General features: G+C 45.4%; 1 protein-coding gene across 2 annotated transcripts in view; it reads right to left on the reverse strand.

Annotated features, from left to right (window-relative positions):
- TMEM132E (transmembrane protein 132E) overlaps positions 1–14,444 on the reverse strand; it is a 128,046-nt gene that overhangs the window by 39,582 nt on the left and 74,020 nt on the right. The window contains exon 1 of one of the 2 annotated variants that reach the window (XM_080983996.1): positions 1,121–1,275. The exons of the other annotated variant lie outside the window; for it this stretch is intronic. Within the exon in view, the coding sequence (XP_080840122.1) occupies positions 1,121–1,127 (7 nt within the window). The 5' untranslated portion in view covers positions 1,128–1,275. Of the gene's footprint in view, positions 1–1,120; positions 1,276–14,444 lie in introns of those variants that run through there. 2 annotated transcript variants of the gene reach the window in all.

The following is a 14,444-nucleotide window of genomic DNA, read 5'->3' on the forward strand; positions in this document are numbered from 1 at the left end:
AAATGGTTTGTGCATTGCCCCGGGAAACCTTTCAGTTGAAGAGCAGAATCATTATCCTCATCTTTTAATCTGATGATGGTAAAACTGTGCAAATTTTAATTCTGCAGGATCCAATTTTTACCCGGACCCCATTGAAAAAGCAAACTATTGTCGGGGTGTATATTTGCTTTCTCTCTCTCTCTCTCTCTCTCTCTCTCTCTCTCTCTCTCTCTCAGGAGTGTGACCTGGGGGAAGGCAGGGCAGGAGAAGCAACCTGTGTCAATCTCCCCAAATTCCAAAGTTGTACAGGGACAGCCCCTCCCCAATAAAAAAATGGTGCCCCCTGCTGGTTCTCTTCTGCAGTTTTGGCACCAAGCAAAGACGTGCTTAATTTTCTCAGGCCTTTTAATTCAATTTGCTCTGTTTTATCTTGGCTGGGATTGTATGGGGGTATTTTTTATGCTACTGCTATTGCTTTTTTATTGCTTCTTTTGTATGTTTTCAATTTGTTTTATTGTGCCCTGAAATTTTGTAAGCCATCCTGGGGATTTTATTGGATGGGGTATAAATCCCGAAAACAAAACAAGCAAACAAATGAATGAATCATTTTCTTTTCTTTTCATTCTCCTGTTATGCCACGCAAGCCAACATCATACAGAAATCAGAGATAGGCGAGACATCCCACCTATCGGCTTGCAATAGATGACGCAACAATTAGGGTGTCACCCAAACTATGGTTGATGGACACAGATGAATTACATTCTTTGGAGAAAAGCAAGAGAAATGAATCATTTTTAATGCAATGCTGGTCTTGATCTCCCTCTGTGAACTTTTCAAATCAGCAGTCGCCAACGCAGCGCCCACGGGCAGCAGAGTGCACATCAGTACCTTGTATGGTGCCTGCAAAAATCTCAATAAATATATCTTCAAAAATCCAGGATGCATAAGGGTCTATTTACTCTTCCTTCTTGGTACACTAACCCCTCTCCTCATTTAATTCCCACAACAACCCGGTAAGGTAGGTTAAGCTGGCCCAAGGTCACCCAGTCAGCTTCTTCAGCCAAGTGAGGTTTGAAACCCTGGTCTCCCAGATCCTAGCCTGACACTCTAACCACTGCACAAGGCTGCCTCTCCCACCTACATTTCATTGGAGATGAGGATGGGACACCCAGCCACTTTCTGAACAGAGGACAAAGAGCTGCTTCTACCTGTGAGGAAGCACAGCAGTGGCTGGTGCAGGTGTCTTTTCCCAAAAAACTGGGGCACTCTGACACTACTTGGCAAGCCTCTCTCTTTTTATAATCTTTTAGAAGCAGCCATTTTGTGTTACGCCCCACCTCAGGCAGCCATTTTGCATTATGCTCCACTCACATGGCAGCCATTTTGGAGGAAGTGGCACCCACAGGCCCCAAACCATGGGCAGCCACTGCTGCAAAACAGATTTTCAACAATCTTTTCCCTCTACATACGAGAATGTTCAGGCAGCTCTTATTGCCTATCACCGTCTTCACCAACCTAGTTCTGTCCAGAGGTTGTCGGACTACAACTGCCATCAACTCTAGACCATGGTCAATTGTCAGGGATGAGGGGCCTTTAGTCCAACAGTGTCTGAAGGCCGCCACTAAAGTGGTGAATTATTATTAGTAGTAGTAGTAATATAATGCCCTTCATCCGCAGATCTCAGGGCAGTATATCCTGCTACCATATCTTTTCCAGGATTTCTGATATCTCTTTGTAGGTTTTCTTAGTTGTCCAGTGTCAGCTGTTATCTGTGGGATTCAGAGTTCCCTGCTTTTTTTTTTTTAAGCAGAAGGTAACACAAGACCCATTTTACTCCACATAAAACTACGACGATGCACCCCAATTTTGTGACACTCTGCACAGAGAGTCTGGGTGGGAAGAGCTGTCGGGTGGCCAAATTTTAAAACGTTCAGGTGGGAAAAGGCTGAGATACAGAGGTTTAAAGCCCAGCGGGGGTGTCTTTACCAGCCTGAGGGCCACATTTGCTTTTGGAGAGCCTTCTGGGGGCCATGTGCTAATAGTGGCCAGGGACAGAAGCAAAAGAAAGTGAAGCAACCCTTTGGAAAAGTCAGGTCGATAACTCAGTCAATAGAGCATGAGGCTCTTAATCCCAGGGTGGTGGGTTCGAGCCCCACACTGGTCAAAATATATGTCAGGGATGTGTATACCTGTGAAGAGATCCAAGATTTAGAACCTCAAAGCCAAAGTGAGAGCATTTGGATCAAAATTAAGGGAGAGAAGAATAACAGTGACCTCATTGTGGGAGTTTACTATAGATCCCCAAGCCAAATGGAGGACATAGATGATGCCTTCCTGGAACAGATGGCCAAGCATGCAAAAGGAAGGGAGATAGTAGTAATGGGGGACTTCAATTACCCGGATATTTGTTGGATGTCAAACTCAGCCAAGAGCATAAGGTCAAACAGATTCCTCACTGGCCTCGCAGACAACTTCATTGTCCAGAAAGTGGGAGAAGCAACAAGAGGAACAGCAATTTTAGATCTGGTCCTAACCAATGTTGATGACCTGGTTAGTGGGGTAGAAGTGGAAGGATCATTAGGCGCATCATGCTCTTCTGAAGTTTACTATACAGCGGAAAGGAGCAGCCAAGCATACTAGGACTCAATTTCTTGACTTTAAGAAAGCTGACTTCATAAAACTTAGGGAAGTGCTGGGTGAAATCCCATGGACAGTAATACTAAAAGGAAAGGGAGTTCATGATGGCTGGGAGTTTGTTAAGAGGGAGATACTAAAAGCACAACGTCAGGCAATACCAATGAGACAGAAACATGGAAGGTGCCTAAAGAAGCCAGGGTGGCTATCTAAAGAACTTTTAACTGAGTTAAGATTAAAAAAGGATGTGTACAAAAAATGGAAAAGGGGGGAAACCACCAAAGAGGAATTCAAACAAATAGCCAGCACGTGTAGAAACAAAGTCAGAAAAGCTAAAGCACAGAATGAACTCAGGCTTGCTAGAGAGGTTAAAAGCAACAAAAAAGGCTTTTATGGGTGTGTCCGTAGCAAAAGGAAGAACAAAGAAACAGTGGGGTCACTCAGAGGAGAAGATGGTGAAATGCAAACAGGGGACACAGAAAGAGCTGAACTCCTCAATGCCTTCTTTGCCTCAGTCTTCTCCGATAAAGAAAACTGCCCGACCTGAAGAATTTGGAGCAAATGATTCAGCAAAGGAAACACAGCCCAGAATAACTAAGGAGATAGTACAAGAATACTTGGCTAGTTTAGATGTATTCAAGTCTCCAGGGCCAGATGAACTGCATCCAAGAGTATTAAAAGAACTGGCAGATGTGATCTCAGAACCACTGGCAGTCATCTTTGAGAATTCCTGGAGAACAGGCGAAGTCCCAGCAGACTGGAGGAGGGCAAATGTTGTCCCTATTTTCAAAAAGGGGAAAAGAGAGGACCCAAATAATTACCGCCCAGTCAGTCTGACATCAATACCAGGGAAGATTCTGGAGCAGATCATTAAGCAAACAGTCTGTGAGCACCTAGAAAGGAATGCTGTGATCACCAATAGTCAGCATGGATTTCTGAAAAATAAGTCATGTCAGACTAACCTGATCTCGTTTTTTGACAGAATTACAAGCCTGGTAGATGAAGGGAACGCAGTGGATGTAGCCTACCTTGATTTCAGCAAGGCATTTGACAAGGTGCCTCATGATATTCTTGTAAAGAAGCTGGTAAAATGTGGTCTTAACTATGCTACCACTCAGTGGATTTGTAACTGGCTGACTGACCGAACCCAAAGGGTGCTCATCAATGGTTCCTCTTCATCCTGGAGAAGAGTGACTAGTGGGGTGCCACAGGGTTCTGTCTTGGGCCCGGTCTTATTCAACATCTTTATCAACGACTTGGATGATGGACTCAAGGGCATCCTGATCAAATTTGCAGATGACACCAAATTGGGAGGGGTGGCTAACACCCCAGAGGACAGGATCACACTTCAAAACGACCTTGACAGATTAGAGAACTGGGCAAAAACAAACAAGATGAATTTTAACAGGGAGAAATGTAAAGTATTGCACTTGGGCAAAAAAAATGAGAGGCACAAATACAAGATGGGGGACACCTGGCTTGAGAGCAGTACATGTGAAAAGGATCTAGGAGTCTTGGTTGACCACAAACTTGACATGAGCCAACAGTGTGACGCGGCAGCTAAAAAAGCCAATGCAATTCTGGGCTGCATCAATAGGAGTATATCATCTAGATCAAGGGAAGTAATAGTGCCACTGTATTCTGCTCTGGTCAGACCTCACCTGGCGTACTGTGTCCAGTTCTGGGCACCACAGTTCAAGAAGGACACTGACAAACTGGAACGTGTCCAGAGGAGGGCAACCAAAATGGTCAAAGGCCTGGAAACGATGCCTTATGAGGAACGGCTAAGAGAGCTGGGCATGTTTAGCCTGGAGAAGAGGAGGTTAAGGGGTGATATGATAGCCATGTTCAAATATATAAAAGGATGTCACATAGAGGAGGGAGAAAGGTTGTTTTCTGCTGCTCCAGAGAAGCGGACACGGAGCAATGGATCCAAACTACAAGAAAGAAGATTCCACCTAAACATTAGGAAGAACTTCCTGACAGTAAGAGCTGTTCGACAGTGGAATTTGCTGCCAAGGAGTGTGGTGGAGTCTCCTTCTTTGGAGGTCTTTAAGCAGAGGCTTGACAACCATATGTCAGGAGTGCTCTGATGGTGTTTCCTGCTTGGCAGGGGGTTGGACTCGATGGCCCTTGTGGTCTCTTCCAACTCTATGATTCTATGATTCTATGATTAAAAAATTCCTGCATTGAGGGGTTGGACCAGGTGATCTTATGGTCCCTTCCAACTCTATGATGCGCACCCCTATTGGGTTCTGGAACGATGGCAGAGAGAGGGGGCAAAATGTCTCACTGACTATCCAGGAGACAAGCTTGCTGGGACTCTGTGGATCAACACGTGAGAAACCAGGACTTCACCAGCTCCTTACAGCAATGTCCAACCACAGGCTGAAGGTCATATCCTCCAGAGACACCCCCTTAAATAACTTGAAATAAAGCAGAAATGGAGTGATCTCACTGCTGCCGCCCTCCCCTCCACAAGCAATCTGTGCATGATCTAAAGTGCCCTGCAAAACTGCTTGCAATCTGTCTCGCAATTAGCATCTGGAAATTAAGGCACAGAGATTCCCAGCTTAGCCTGGTGTTAATAGGTAGACAGCTTTGCTGAGGGGGTGGGGGTGGGGGGAGGCAGGTGCAAGAGTTAAATCCGCAGAGAGTTGCCTGCCAGCCAGCTACAGAACAGTAGCTTTCAAAGCCCAGCGATTGCTCCCCTAAAGGAAGCCTGCTACGGGCTTGGGTAGAGGAAACAGAACCGAATTCTCCCATGGATCCTTACAGAAAAGATCCTACGAATTTCACAGAGACAGGATGGCTGCATCTCTCCATTTGGGTTAGAATCGCGGAATTAAAAGCCCCCCCCCCCGTGGGTTATCCAGTTCAAGCCCCTGTAATGCAGGGACCGCCGCTCCAGAATCCCTGGCAGGTGGCCATCCAAGCTGTTTCAAAACCATGCAGGTCAGTCGCAGCATCTCAGACTAACCTACCTCACAGGGTTGTTGTGAGGATAAAATGGGGAGGAAGAGACTGGTGTGTGTCACCTTGAGCTCCTTGGAGGGAAAGGTGGGATGCAAAGGCAATAAACAAAGATGTGGTACAGTCCATTCTGCCTCTCCAGGACTCTACCATCTCCTTCGGCTGTGTGCATCAATCCAGCATGTTCTCACAACCCCCCACCCCAAACCTCCCTTCTTCTCCCCCACCCCAATCTTTCCCTTCTCCTCTGTGCGGTTTTATCTGACCCGTGCCAACTCCGCTCTGCCTTCAGAGCCTGGCTGCAGCTCCTATCAATTTGTCTCAGCCTAATATCTCAGCGGAGAGTCGTAGCTAATGTCCAGATATTCTTGGCTCTTGTCGGAGCGACCGCAAAAGGCCTCCCCGTTGCCACCACACTCTAAGCAGCATACTGAAGCCAGGAGTTATTTTGCGTCGTGCAGAGCAACAGAGCTATGAAGCAGGCTAGAGATGGCTGGCGCCCTGCCCAGTATGTGTGGGAGAGGCCCAGGGTCTCTCTCTCTCTTTCTGTGTGTGTGGCAAGAGGTCGTAATGAAAACGGGAGCTTGGTGGACACATAGTAAGCTCTGGGGTGGACTAGGGGTGCACTGTTCATGTAGCCAACAATCAGAAGAAGAGAATTTCTTGGAAGTACCGTATTTACTAATTCACACCTCCTTTTGGCCAAATTAGGGTGCACGTTAGATTTGATGGCACATTTACATTCGCCAGCAAATACTTTTTTGGTTTTTAAGGTTTTGAAAAATTGAGGTGTGCATTAGATTCGAAGGCGCATTAAATTCACGTAGATACAGTAATCAAATTATAGAGTGGATTTGCGTAAGTGGGGAGTTGCCTGTACTTACGTTATGTTGCATTTATGTGTTTTTTATGCTGTAATTATTTATTTTTAATTTCATAAGCAACCTTGAGCATGTTTTCAACTGTGGAACTGCAGCATACAAATGAAACAACAACAACATTTATACCCCGCCCATCTGGCTGGGTTTCCTCAGCCACTCTGGGGGGCTTCCAGCACATACAAAAACATAATATGTATGAGACACAAGAACTTCCCACGCTGGAGGAATGGCAGATGAAACTTATGGACTATATGGAATTGGCGGAAATGACTGGTAGAATCCGTGACCAGGGAGAAGAGTCGATGGAGGAAGATTGGAAGAAATTCAAAGACTATCTTCAGAAACATTGCAAAATTAAAGAATGTTAGAGTGATGTTGGACTGAAAATAAGCGGTTTCCAGCTGTACAGGTTAAAGTTAATGATAGACTAAGATTAAAGATTAGGATTAAAGATGTTTAAAGAAATGGAAATTTGACATTAAGAGGGAAAATTTTAATGTTATATGATACTAAGACTAAAGATCAGGTTTAAAGAAGTTGAAGTTATATATTTCAATATCTTATTAAAGCTAAAGATTGGGATTAAAAAAGTGGAAAAGAAATTGCTGGACAAACAATTTGAATTGGAATACAAAAGAGGGAGGTATGAGGAAGTCCAGAAAATAAGTAACTAAAAAACGGAAATGGAAAAGAGATACTGTTTTTAATTGTTATGTTTTTTGTTCTTTTATTGTTGAATCTTGTTTTTTTTGTGTGTGTTTTTGTTATCTTCTTTTTGAGATATGTATTGTGTATGCTTTTCTTTTCTTTCTTTGTTGTTCAAAACTTTAATAAAAATTATTTTTTTTAAAAAAACAACAAAAACATAATATGTATGTATGTATGTATGTATGTATGACAAACCTAGGTGATGACAAACCTAGACAGCAAAAGCAGAGACATCACCTTGCTGACAAAGGTCCGTATAGTTAAAGCTATGGTTTTCTCAGTAGTGATGTATGGAAGTGAGAGCTGGACCATAAAGAAGGCTGTTTGCCAAAGAATTGATGCTTTTGAATTATGGTGCTGGAGGAGACTCTTGAGAGTCCCATGGACTGCAAGAAGATCAAACCTTTCCATTCTTAAGGAAATCAGCCCTGAGTGCTCACTGGAAGGACAGATCCTGAAGCTGAGGCTCCAGTACTTTGGCCACCTCATGAGAAGAGAAAACTCCCTGGAAAAGACCATGATGTTGGGAAAGATGGAGGGCACAAGGAGAAGGGGACGACAGAGGACGAGATGGTTGGACAGTGTTCTCGAAGCTACAAACATGAGTTTGACCAAACTGTGGGAGGCAGTGGAAGACAGGAGGGCCTGGCGTGCTCTGGTCCATGGGGTCACGAAGAGTCGGACACGACTAAACGACTAAACAACAAATGTATGTATGTATGTATGCAAAACCCCAGGACCAACTGTTCTCTTACAGTATATCCCTGCCTGATCACTGAGCTCTTAAGGGGAGTCCCTGTTACTGGTCCCCCATAACTCAGACCCATGCCTCAGTTCCACCAGAAGCCATGCTGCGTTGAGTACTGTGGCCCAAATTTTGCAGAACTCCCTTGCAGTTGAGGTGAGGCAGGCCCCCTCCCTGTTGAACTTCCACCACCTACTGAAGACTGTTTCACTCAAGAGGGTATTTTATTTTCACTTTGATTATACAGATATAACAGATTCTTATTTTTCCTGTGTGTTGTATCTTTGTAAACTGCTCAGAGGCCCTTGTAGTTAAGCGGTATATATATTGTTTTAATGGTAATAATAAATGTTCTGTCTGTAAGCACCCCATAACACGAGCAAAACAAAAACACACAGCATCATATCAAGTCCTTTGTGTTTCATTTCTTATTTTTTGCTTTTATGTAGAGGGTGTTCTATATTTATGCATGCTTTCTATACATGCATTTGAATTCTTATCAAACATGCATAATTCAGGCAATGGATTTGATGGTGTTTACGCAAGAAGCTGTTAATGGCATTCCAATATTTAGATTATTTATGCACTTCAATATTATTATTTTGGAAGATATATATAGCACTATAGTGAGATGTGATAATTATTTACACCCACTCTTCAAACTGGCCTGTTTATACCTGTTTTTCAAATACTCGAAGCTTTCCTTCTTTTTGACCACTATAGTGGAACGCCATAAAGCATGATGAAAGAAAGACGGAAATACTTTTAAAGGGGTTTAACGCATAATCAATAGAAGCAGCCCATCCTCTCATAGGAACATAGCAAGGTGCCTTATTGGTTTGTCTAGCTCAGTACTGTCCACACTGACTGGCAGCAGCTCTCCAAGGTTTCAGGCAAGGGAAGTCCAAGCCCTACCTGGGATCTTCTGCTCTAACCACTGATCACTACCACCATTAACTGCTACTATGGGATATAAATACTGTTCAACAAATAAGCTCTTCTGTTTGCCTGCATAAGAAAGCTGGAGGAGCCAGCCAGGTGCAGAGGTCAACCTGGCATCCAGAGATCTCCACAGGGTCACAATTAGACCCACACCAGTCACAAAACACACCTGGTGTCTGGGGAATTCCAAAAACTGCTGTCAAGGGCAGTTGTCTCCAGAATTTTGCCATATATTAAACTCCCTGTGGCAGCCATTTAATGTGATGCCATGCCCACTCGTGGCAGTCATTTTATACTGTACCAGGCCCAACCATGGCCAGCAATTTTGTGAGATGCCATGCCTACCCAGGGCAGCCATCTTGCAACTGGCACTCACAGCTCTCTTCCTGAAACTCGAAGTGTGGCCCCTGGTTCAAAAGACGCTGTCTCAGCCCCAATCACTTTCTGTCAGGGCTGAATTTTAAGACTGCAGGCTCCTCCGCGGCAGGGATCTATGGTTGGAGTCAGGAATAGGATACCCCTTGTCCATAATAGGCCTAACCTTGCCTTGCATTAACATGTGTGATTGTGTGTGTCGGTCCTCTTGTGGCTCGGGGATCAAATCTCACCACACACACACTGGGGCCGAATGCAGCCTTTCGGAGCTATCTTTCTGGCCCTTGGGATTTCTCTAGGTCACACCTCTCTCCCTAAGCCATATATCATGTCTTCCTTGAGTGTTTTTGCCCAGCTAGAAGGTCTCCTTCAACTCTGCCACTTCCCTGAATGGTGGAAAGAGAATGGAGGGGTGTAGAGAGAAACCAGACCACGGTATCAAAGGTGAAATTCACGTTCATTGTTCCGCCTGTTTTTGCCTCTGACCCCGAAAGTATTGCCCCCAAAGGGAGCGAGTCCCTTGGGCTGGAAGGGGCGCCTCTACCCCCAAGGCAGAGGCAGAAATCCGGCGCCAGCCTTCCATCAATCCCGTGGAATACCCAGTAGCATGATAGCGTGTTTTCATTATTCCCGAGAGCCTGCTAGTAATTCAATTAAAAGCTTCAGAAGAAAGCAGCCCTCGACGCTACCTGTTTATATCGCAGCAAGCAGCCGGGAATTCTCAATAAACCATCTGAATACACTTGAAATTTATAGCCGTGATATACAGCTCCAGAGAAGAGATGGGAAAGCAACAATGGCAACAGTAAACTTTTGCTCAGATTTAAATAGATGAACTGGCCAGCAGTGAGTCAAGGCCATTTGTCCATCTGACCTAGTGATGACTGCTCCCAAGGAGACGGCCACTGTGGTGCCCTCCAAATGCGGTGGACTACAACTCCCATCATGCCCAGCCACTGCAGTGGATGATGGGAGTTGGAGTCCCCCCAAAAAATCTATTTATTGTATTAATATCCCACTTTTTTCTCTGAGAAACTCAAGGTGGCATACATAGTTCTCCCCCTCCTCATTCAGTTCCCACAACAACCCTGTGAGGTAGGTTAGGCTGAGAGGCAGGGACTGGCCCAAGGTCACAATCAGTGAGCTTCCTGGCCAAGTGAGGATTCAAACCCTGGCCTACTAGGTCCCAGTCCAACCATAATGCCACACTAGCTCTATATGGAAGTCATCAAACTGGCTATCCCTGGTCTGCCGCTGTCCAGAGTCTCAGTAGGGAGGGATGACTCTCTCTCAGAAAGATGCACACAGGGCATGGAGAAGGTGGACGGAGGGAAGTTTTTCTCCTTAACGCTAGAACTTATGGACATCCAATAAAGCTGAGAGAATCGAGACAGTTCTTCTTCATGCATAGTTAAACTATGGAACTCCCTGCCACAGGAGGCAATGAGGCACCAGCTTGAACGACTTTAAAAGGGGATTAGCAAATTTATGGAGGAGGAGAAACTATCATCGGCTACTAGCCATGAGAGTTCTGCTGTGCCTTCACAGTCAAAGGTTGTATGCTTATGGATACCAGTTGCTGGAAACCACAGGAGGGGAGAGGGCTGTTCTTATGCTAAGATCCTGCTTGCTGGTTTCCCAGAAGAGGCATCTGGCTGGCCACTGTGAGAACAGGATGCTGGACTCGATAGGCCATCGGCCTGATCCGGCAGACTATCCTCACGTCCTTAGATGCCAAGGACTGAACTTGGAACTTCTGCGGGCAACACAATGCTCTGCAACCGAGCTGCGGCGGCCCATTCACCGAGGCCACCGGATTGCGCCGGGTCTATGAATTATTCATCTCCATTACGCCCAGACTCGGGGACGTTTTCCTCCGGCGCCCGTGAGATTAAAGAGCCCTCGGCTATCTCTGATCTCCTCCCCGCGACAGAGAGAGAGAGAGAGAACGTCGCCTCCGCGTCCCTGCTAAGCTTTCCGTTCGATTAGCTGAATCAATGGAATCCCCTCGGTGGTTTGTAAGTAAAGGCGCGGGGCCTCCTCCGCAGGGTCGTGGGAAACCAAGAAAAGGAGAGGGAGAGGCGCACTGCTGATCTTGCAGCTGCTGGAAAGCAGAACAGAAGTCGAAGCCGGTAGCTGTCTCTCTCCCCGCTGTACCGGCTCGTCTCCAGCCAAGCAGAGCCAAAGAGCCAATTTGGGGGGGGGGGGGAGCAATAACTGGCTGAGGGTTCCCCCCTCCCTGCTTGCATTTATATGGATGGATGGAGCCACTCCGGCTGAGTGTTTAAGGTTGAGCGATAAGCCCATTATGAGCAGGGCTAATGGCAGCGTGTGGGAAACCTTTGCGACATGGGCAAAGCGGTGTGATAATCAGATGCTCCACTCCGGCGCATGCCAGGGCCCATCCATCACAGGGAGGCTGCCACGCGGCCTCATCCCGCCCCCTAAGTGAAGAGACACACACACACCCTTAACGTGTCAGCAACCCTCAGGCACTATCCACAAGAAGGTCTGAGATGGGAGAAAGCAGCTCTGCCACATACCCAGGGTTGAAAGCAGCTTGGAGGTCACCAATGGTCATTGACTTGGATGGCTTTAAATGAAGACTGGACAAAATCACAGAGGGCTATTGACTGGACTAAATGGGCCAGTGGTCTGAACCAGCAGGCTCTCCTGGTTTCCTTATGGTGTGTTCGCTGGACGGAGCAGTGTTCAAAATTAGCCAGGCACCAGACACGTTTAGTGACCAGCGCAGGTCCAATTGCGACCACCTGGAGATCTCCAGATGCCAGGGTAGCGACTGGGAAAAGCAAAATGTCACTTACAGAAGGATCTGAGATATTGCCATTGAAGCTTGAAGGTGTTTTATTCTGGATTGCTTTATCTGACGTTTTATAAAAACAAACAAAAATGGAGCCTAGACATCGCATTGTGGCAACCGTAGCCCAGGTTTAAGGCACCATTTGGTGATTAGATTATACAGTGGAACTTCGATTTTTGAACATCTTGGCTGCCAAATGTTTCGGAAGTCAAACACCAAAAACCCGGAAGTGAACGCTTCCACTTTCAAATGCACCTCGGAAGTCAAACGGCTTCTGCCATTTTCACCATTCACTCTGCCAACAGCTCTTTAATTTTCGGTTTCCGAACGTTTCAGAAGTCAAACAGACTTATGTCCGAAAACCGAGGTTCCACTGTATATGAGTTTTTAAGACTGGTCCAGAGGTAGAAAGCTGAAATGGTGAAGGAAAAACCTTATTGGTCTCTTCTTACATCATTTCATTATAATTTTATTACTGATCATACACTGGCCTGGGAGCCTAGGAATTATCTTAAGAAGTATACTGGGCTCAGCTGGATTATTGTCGCTGGTGTAAAGTGGAACTCCTCAGGGGTCGATACGGTTTTTCTTCACCCCACCTCCAAAGTCAATTCCAGCTGGAAAACTGCTGCTAAGCGTGTGAATACACACACACACACACACACACACACACACACCAGCCACTTACTTCAGACCCTGCAGGTGAATCGGCCACTCGGAAAAATGTCCACCGCCGTTATAGATAATTCATTTCCTTTCTGTGTCAAACCCACCCCTAATTCCTATCCAAAGCCACTCTGGGCAAAACTGTAAGCAACAGACGCACTCTCCGTAATTGGATAGCAAAATTGCAACGTAATACATTTCAGGCGTACATGCTCTGCATCCATTTATTCCTACTTGAACTCATTCTTTGGAAGAAGCCGAGCTGGGTAACTGGGAGGTTTATTTGCCTGCGCTGCTGCCTTTCGAGATTTCCGTCAGGCACGGCTTATGATGCATTTGCAAAAACTGTCCGCCCAGCCAAGAGGACTGGAAACTTAATTCACGAGAAAGAAAGCCAAGATTCTTAGGGTGGTGACCGTCACATGGAGTATCAAAGGCCACACATGCGCAGAACTCTAGAATGCACAGTCATATGGTTGCTAGTGAATGGAAAGGCGCTCTGCACATCCTCAGAGGAAGATGGACCCTGCATTATTGCTTCAAATGCTTCAGAGTCCTGGTACCGAAAGCATGAATGCCATCTTCTAAGTGTGATTTCCTTTTGAAAATTCATTAATTGCATACCATTTCTTTCCCACCCACCACCCCTCAGATAAGTAAACAAATAAATCCCTGCAGGTGATCCACTTCCAACGATGCTCATATTGCAATTTAGGTGAAAATAGTTGGCAATTATAGAGATGTACAACCCACAAAGTCCTTCACACACTTGAGAAATGCTGCTAATCTGCTCTCGCCAATGTTCTTTTAAGACCCTTCAAAAGCTCTTGGAGACAGACTCTCAAGATCAGCCTTTGATTTTGTTTCTTAGGGGAATGTCTGTTGAAATCCTATGCATTCAACATAATGGGACTTGCTTCCAGGACACTGGGAAATGTAGTTTTCCCTCCGTACCCAAATCCTCAGAAGGACATGGGCACCTTGGGAACTATACTTCTTTGTTTTAAGATATTTTGCCACACTCTAACTGAAAAGGTGCTCAGGGCAGCTTACACAGCTCAGTAGTGAGAGAGACCCTGCCTTCCATGCCCACCAACCACCCCTGTTTCAATTCTAAAAGGCACATCACACAAGGAGAAGGCAATGGGGAGGGAGGAGGAGAAAAACAGGCTCAGGCACCCATTTTTAAAATCACAGTCCTTATGACAATCCGCTGGGTTTTATTTCCCATGGTTCCCGGAACCTGAGGCCAACATTTGGTGCAACATTTGTGGATCCATGGAAGGAACCAGGTTGAGACGAAAGATCACTTGATTCAAAGATGAGCTTCTAGGGCAAATAATACTCAATTCAAAATGCAGCCCAACATTGCAGGCAAGACAAACCTGGTATTCAGAAGCAAGTCGTTTCATCATCATTCATTTGTTTATCTGTTTCATAAGATTTGCATACGGCTTGAGTCTTAAAAAAAACAAAAAACCTCAAAGCTGTTTTTGAAAAAAGTTAAAAAAAATTATCAATAAGAAGAATTAATAGCAAATTGAAACTTTCAAAAAGTTATAGTAACAATGGACTAAAAACAGAATTAAAACTCGCACCAACTTTTAAGCATCTGGGTATTCTTGCCTAAACAAAAATGTTTTTAACAGGCACCAAAAAGAGTACGGTGATGGCACCTGCCTGAGGTCAAGAGGCAGGGAGTTCCACAGAGCGGGTGCTG

This window comes from Podarcis pityusensis, assembly GCF_964106645.2.
Source record: "Podarcis pityusensis genome assembly, chromosome: 15".
NCBI classification, from domain to species: Eukaryota; Metazoa; Chordata; class Lepidosauria; order Squamata; family Lacertidae; genus Podarcis; species Podarcis pityusensis.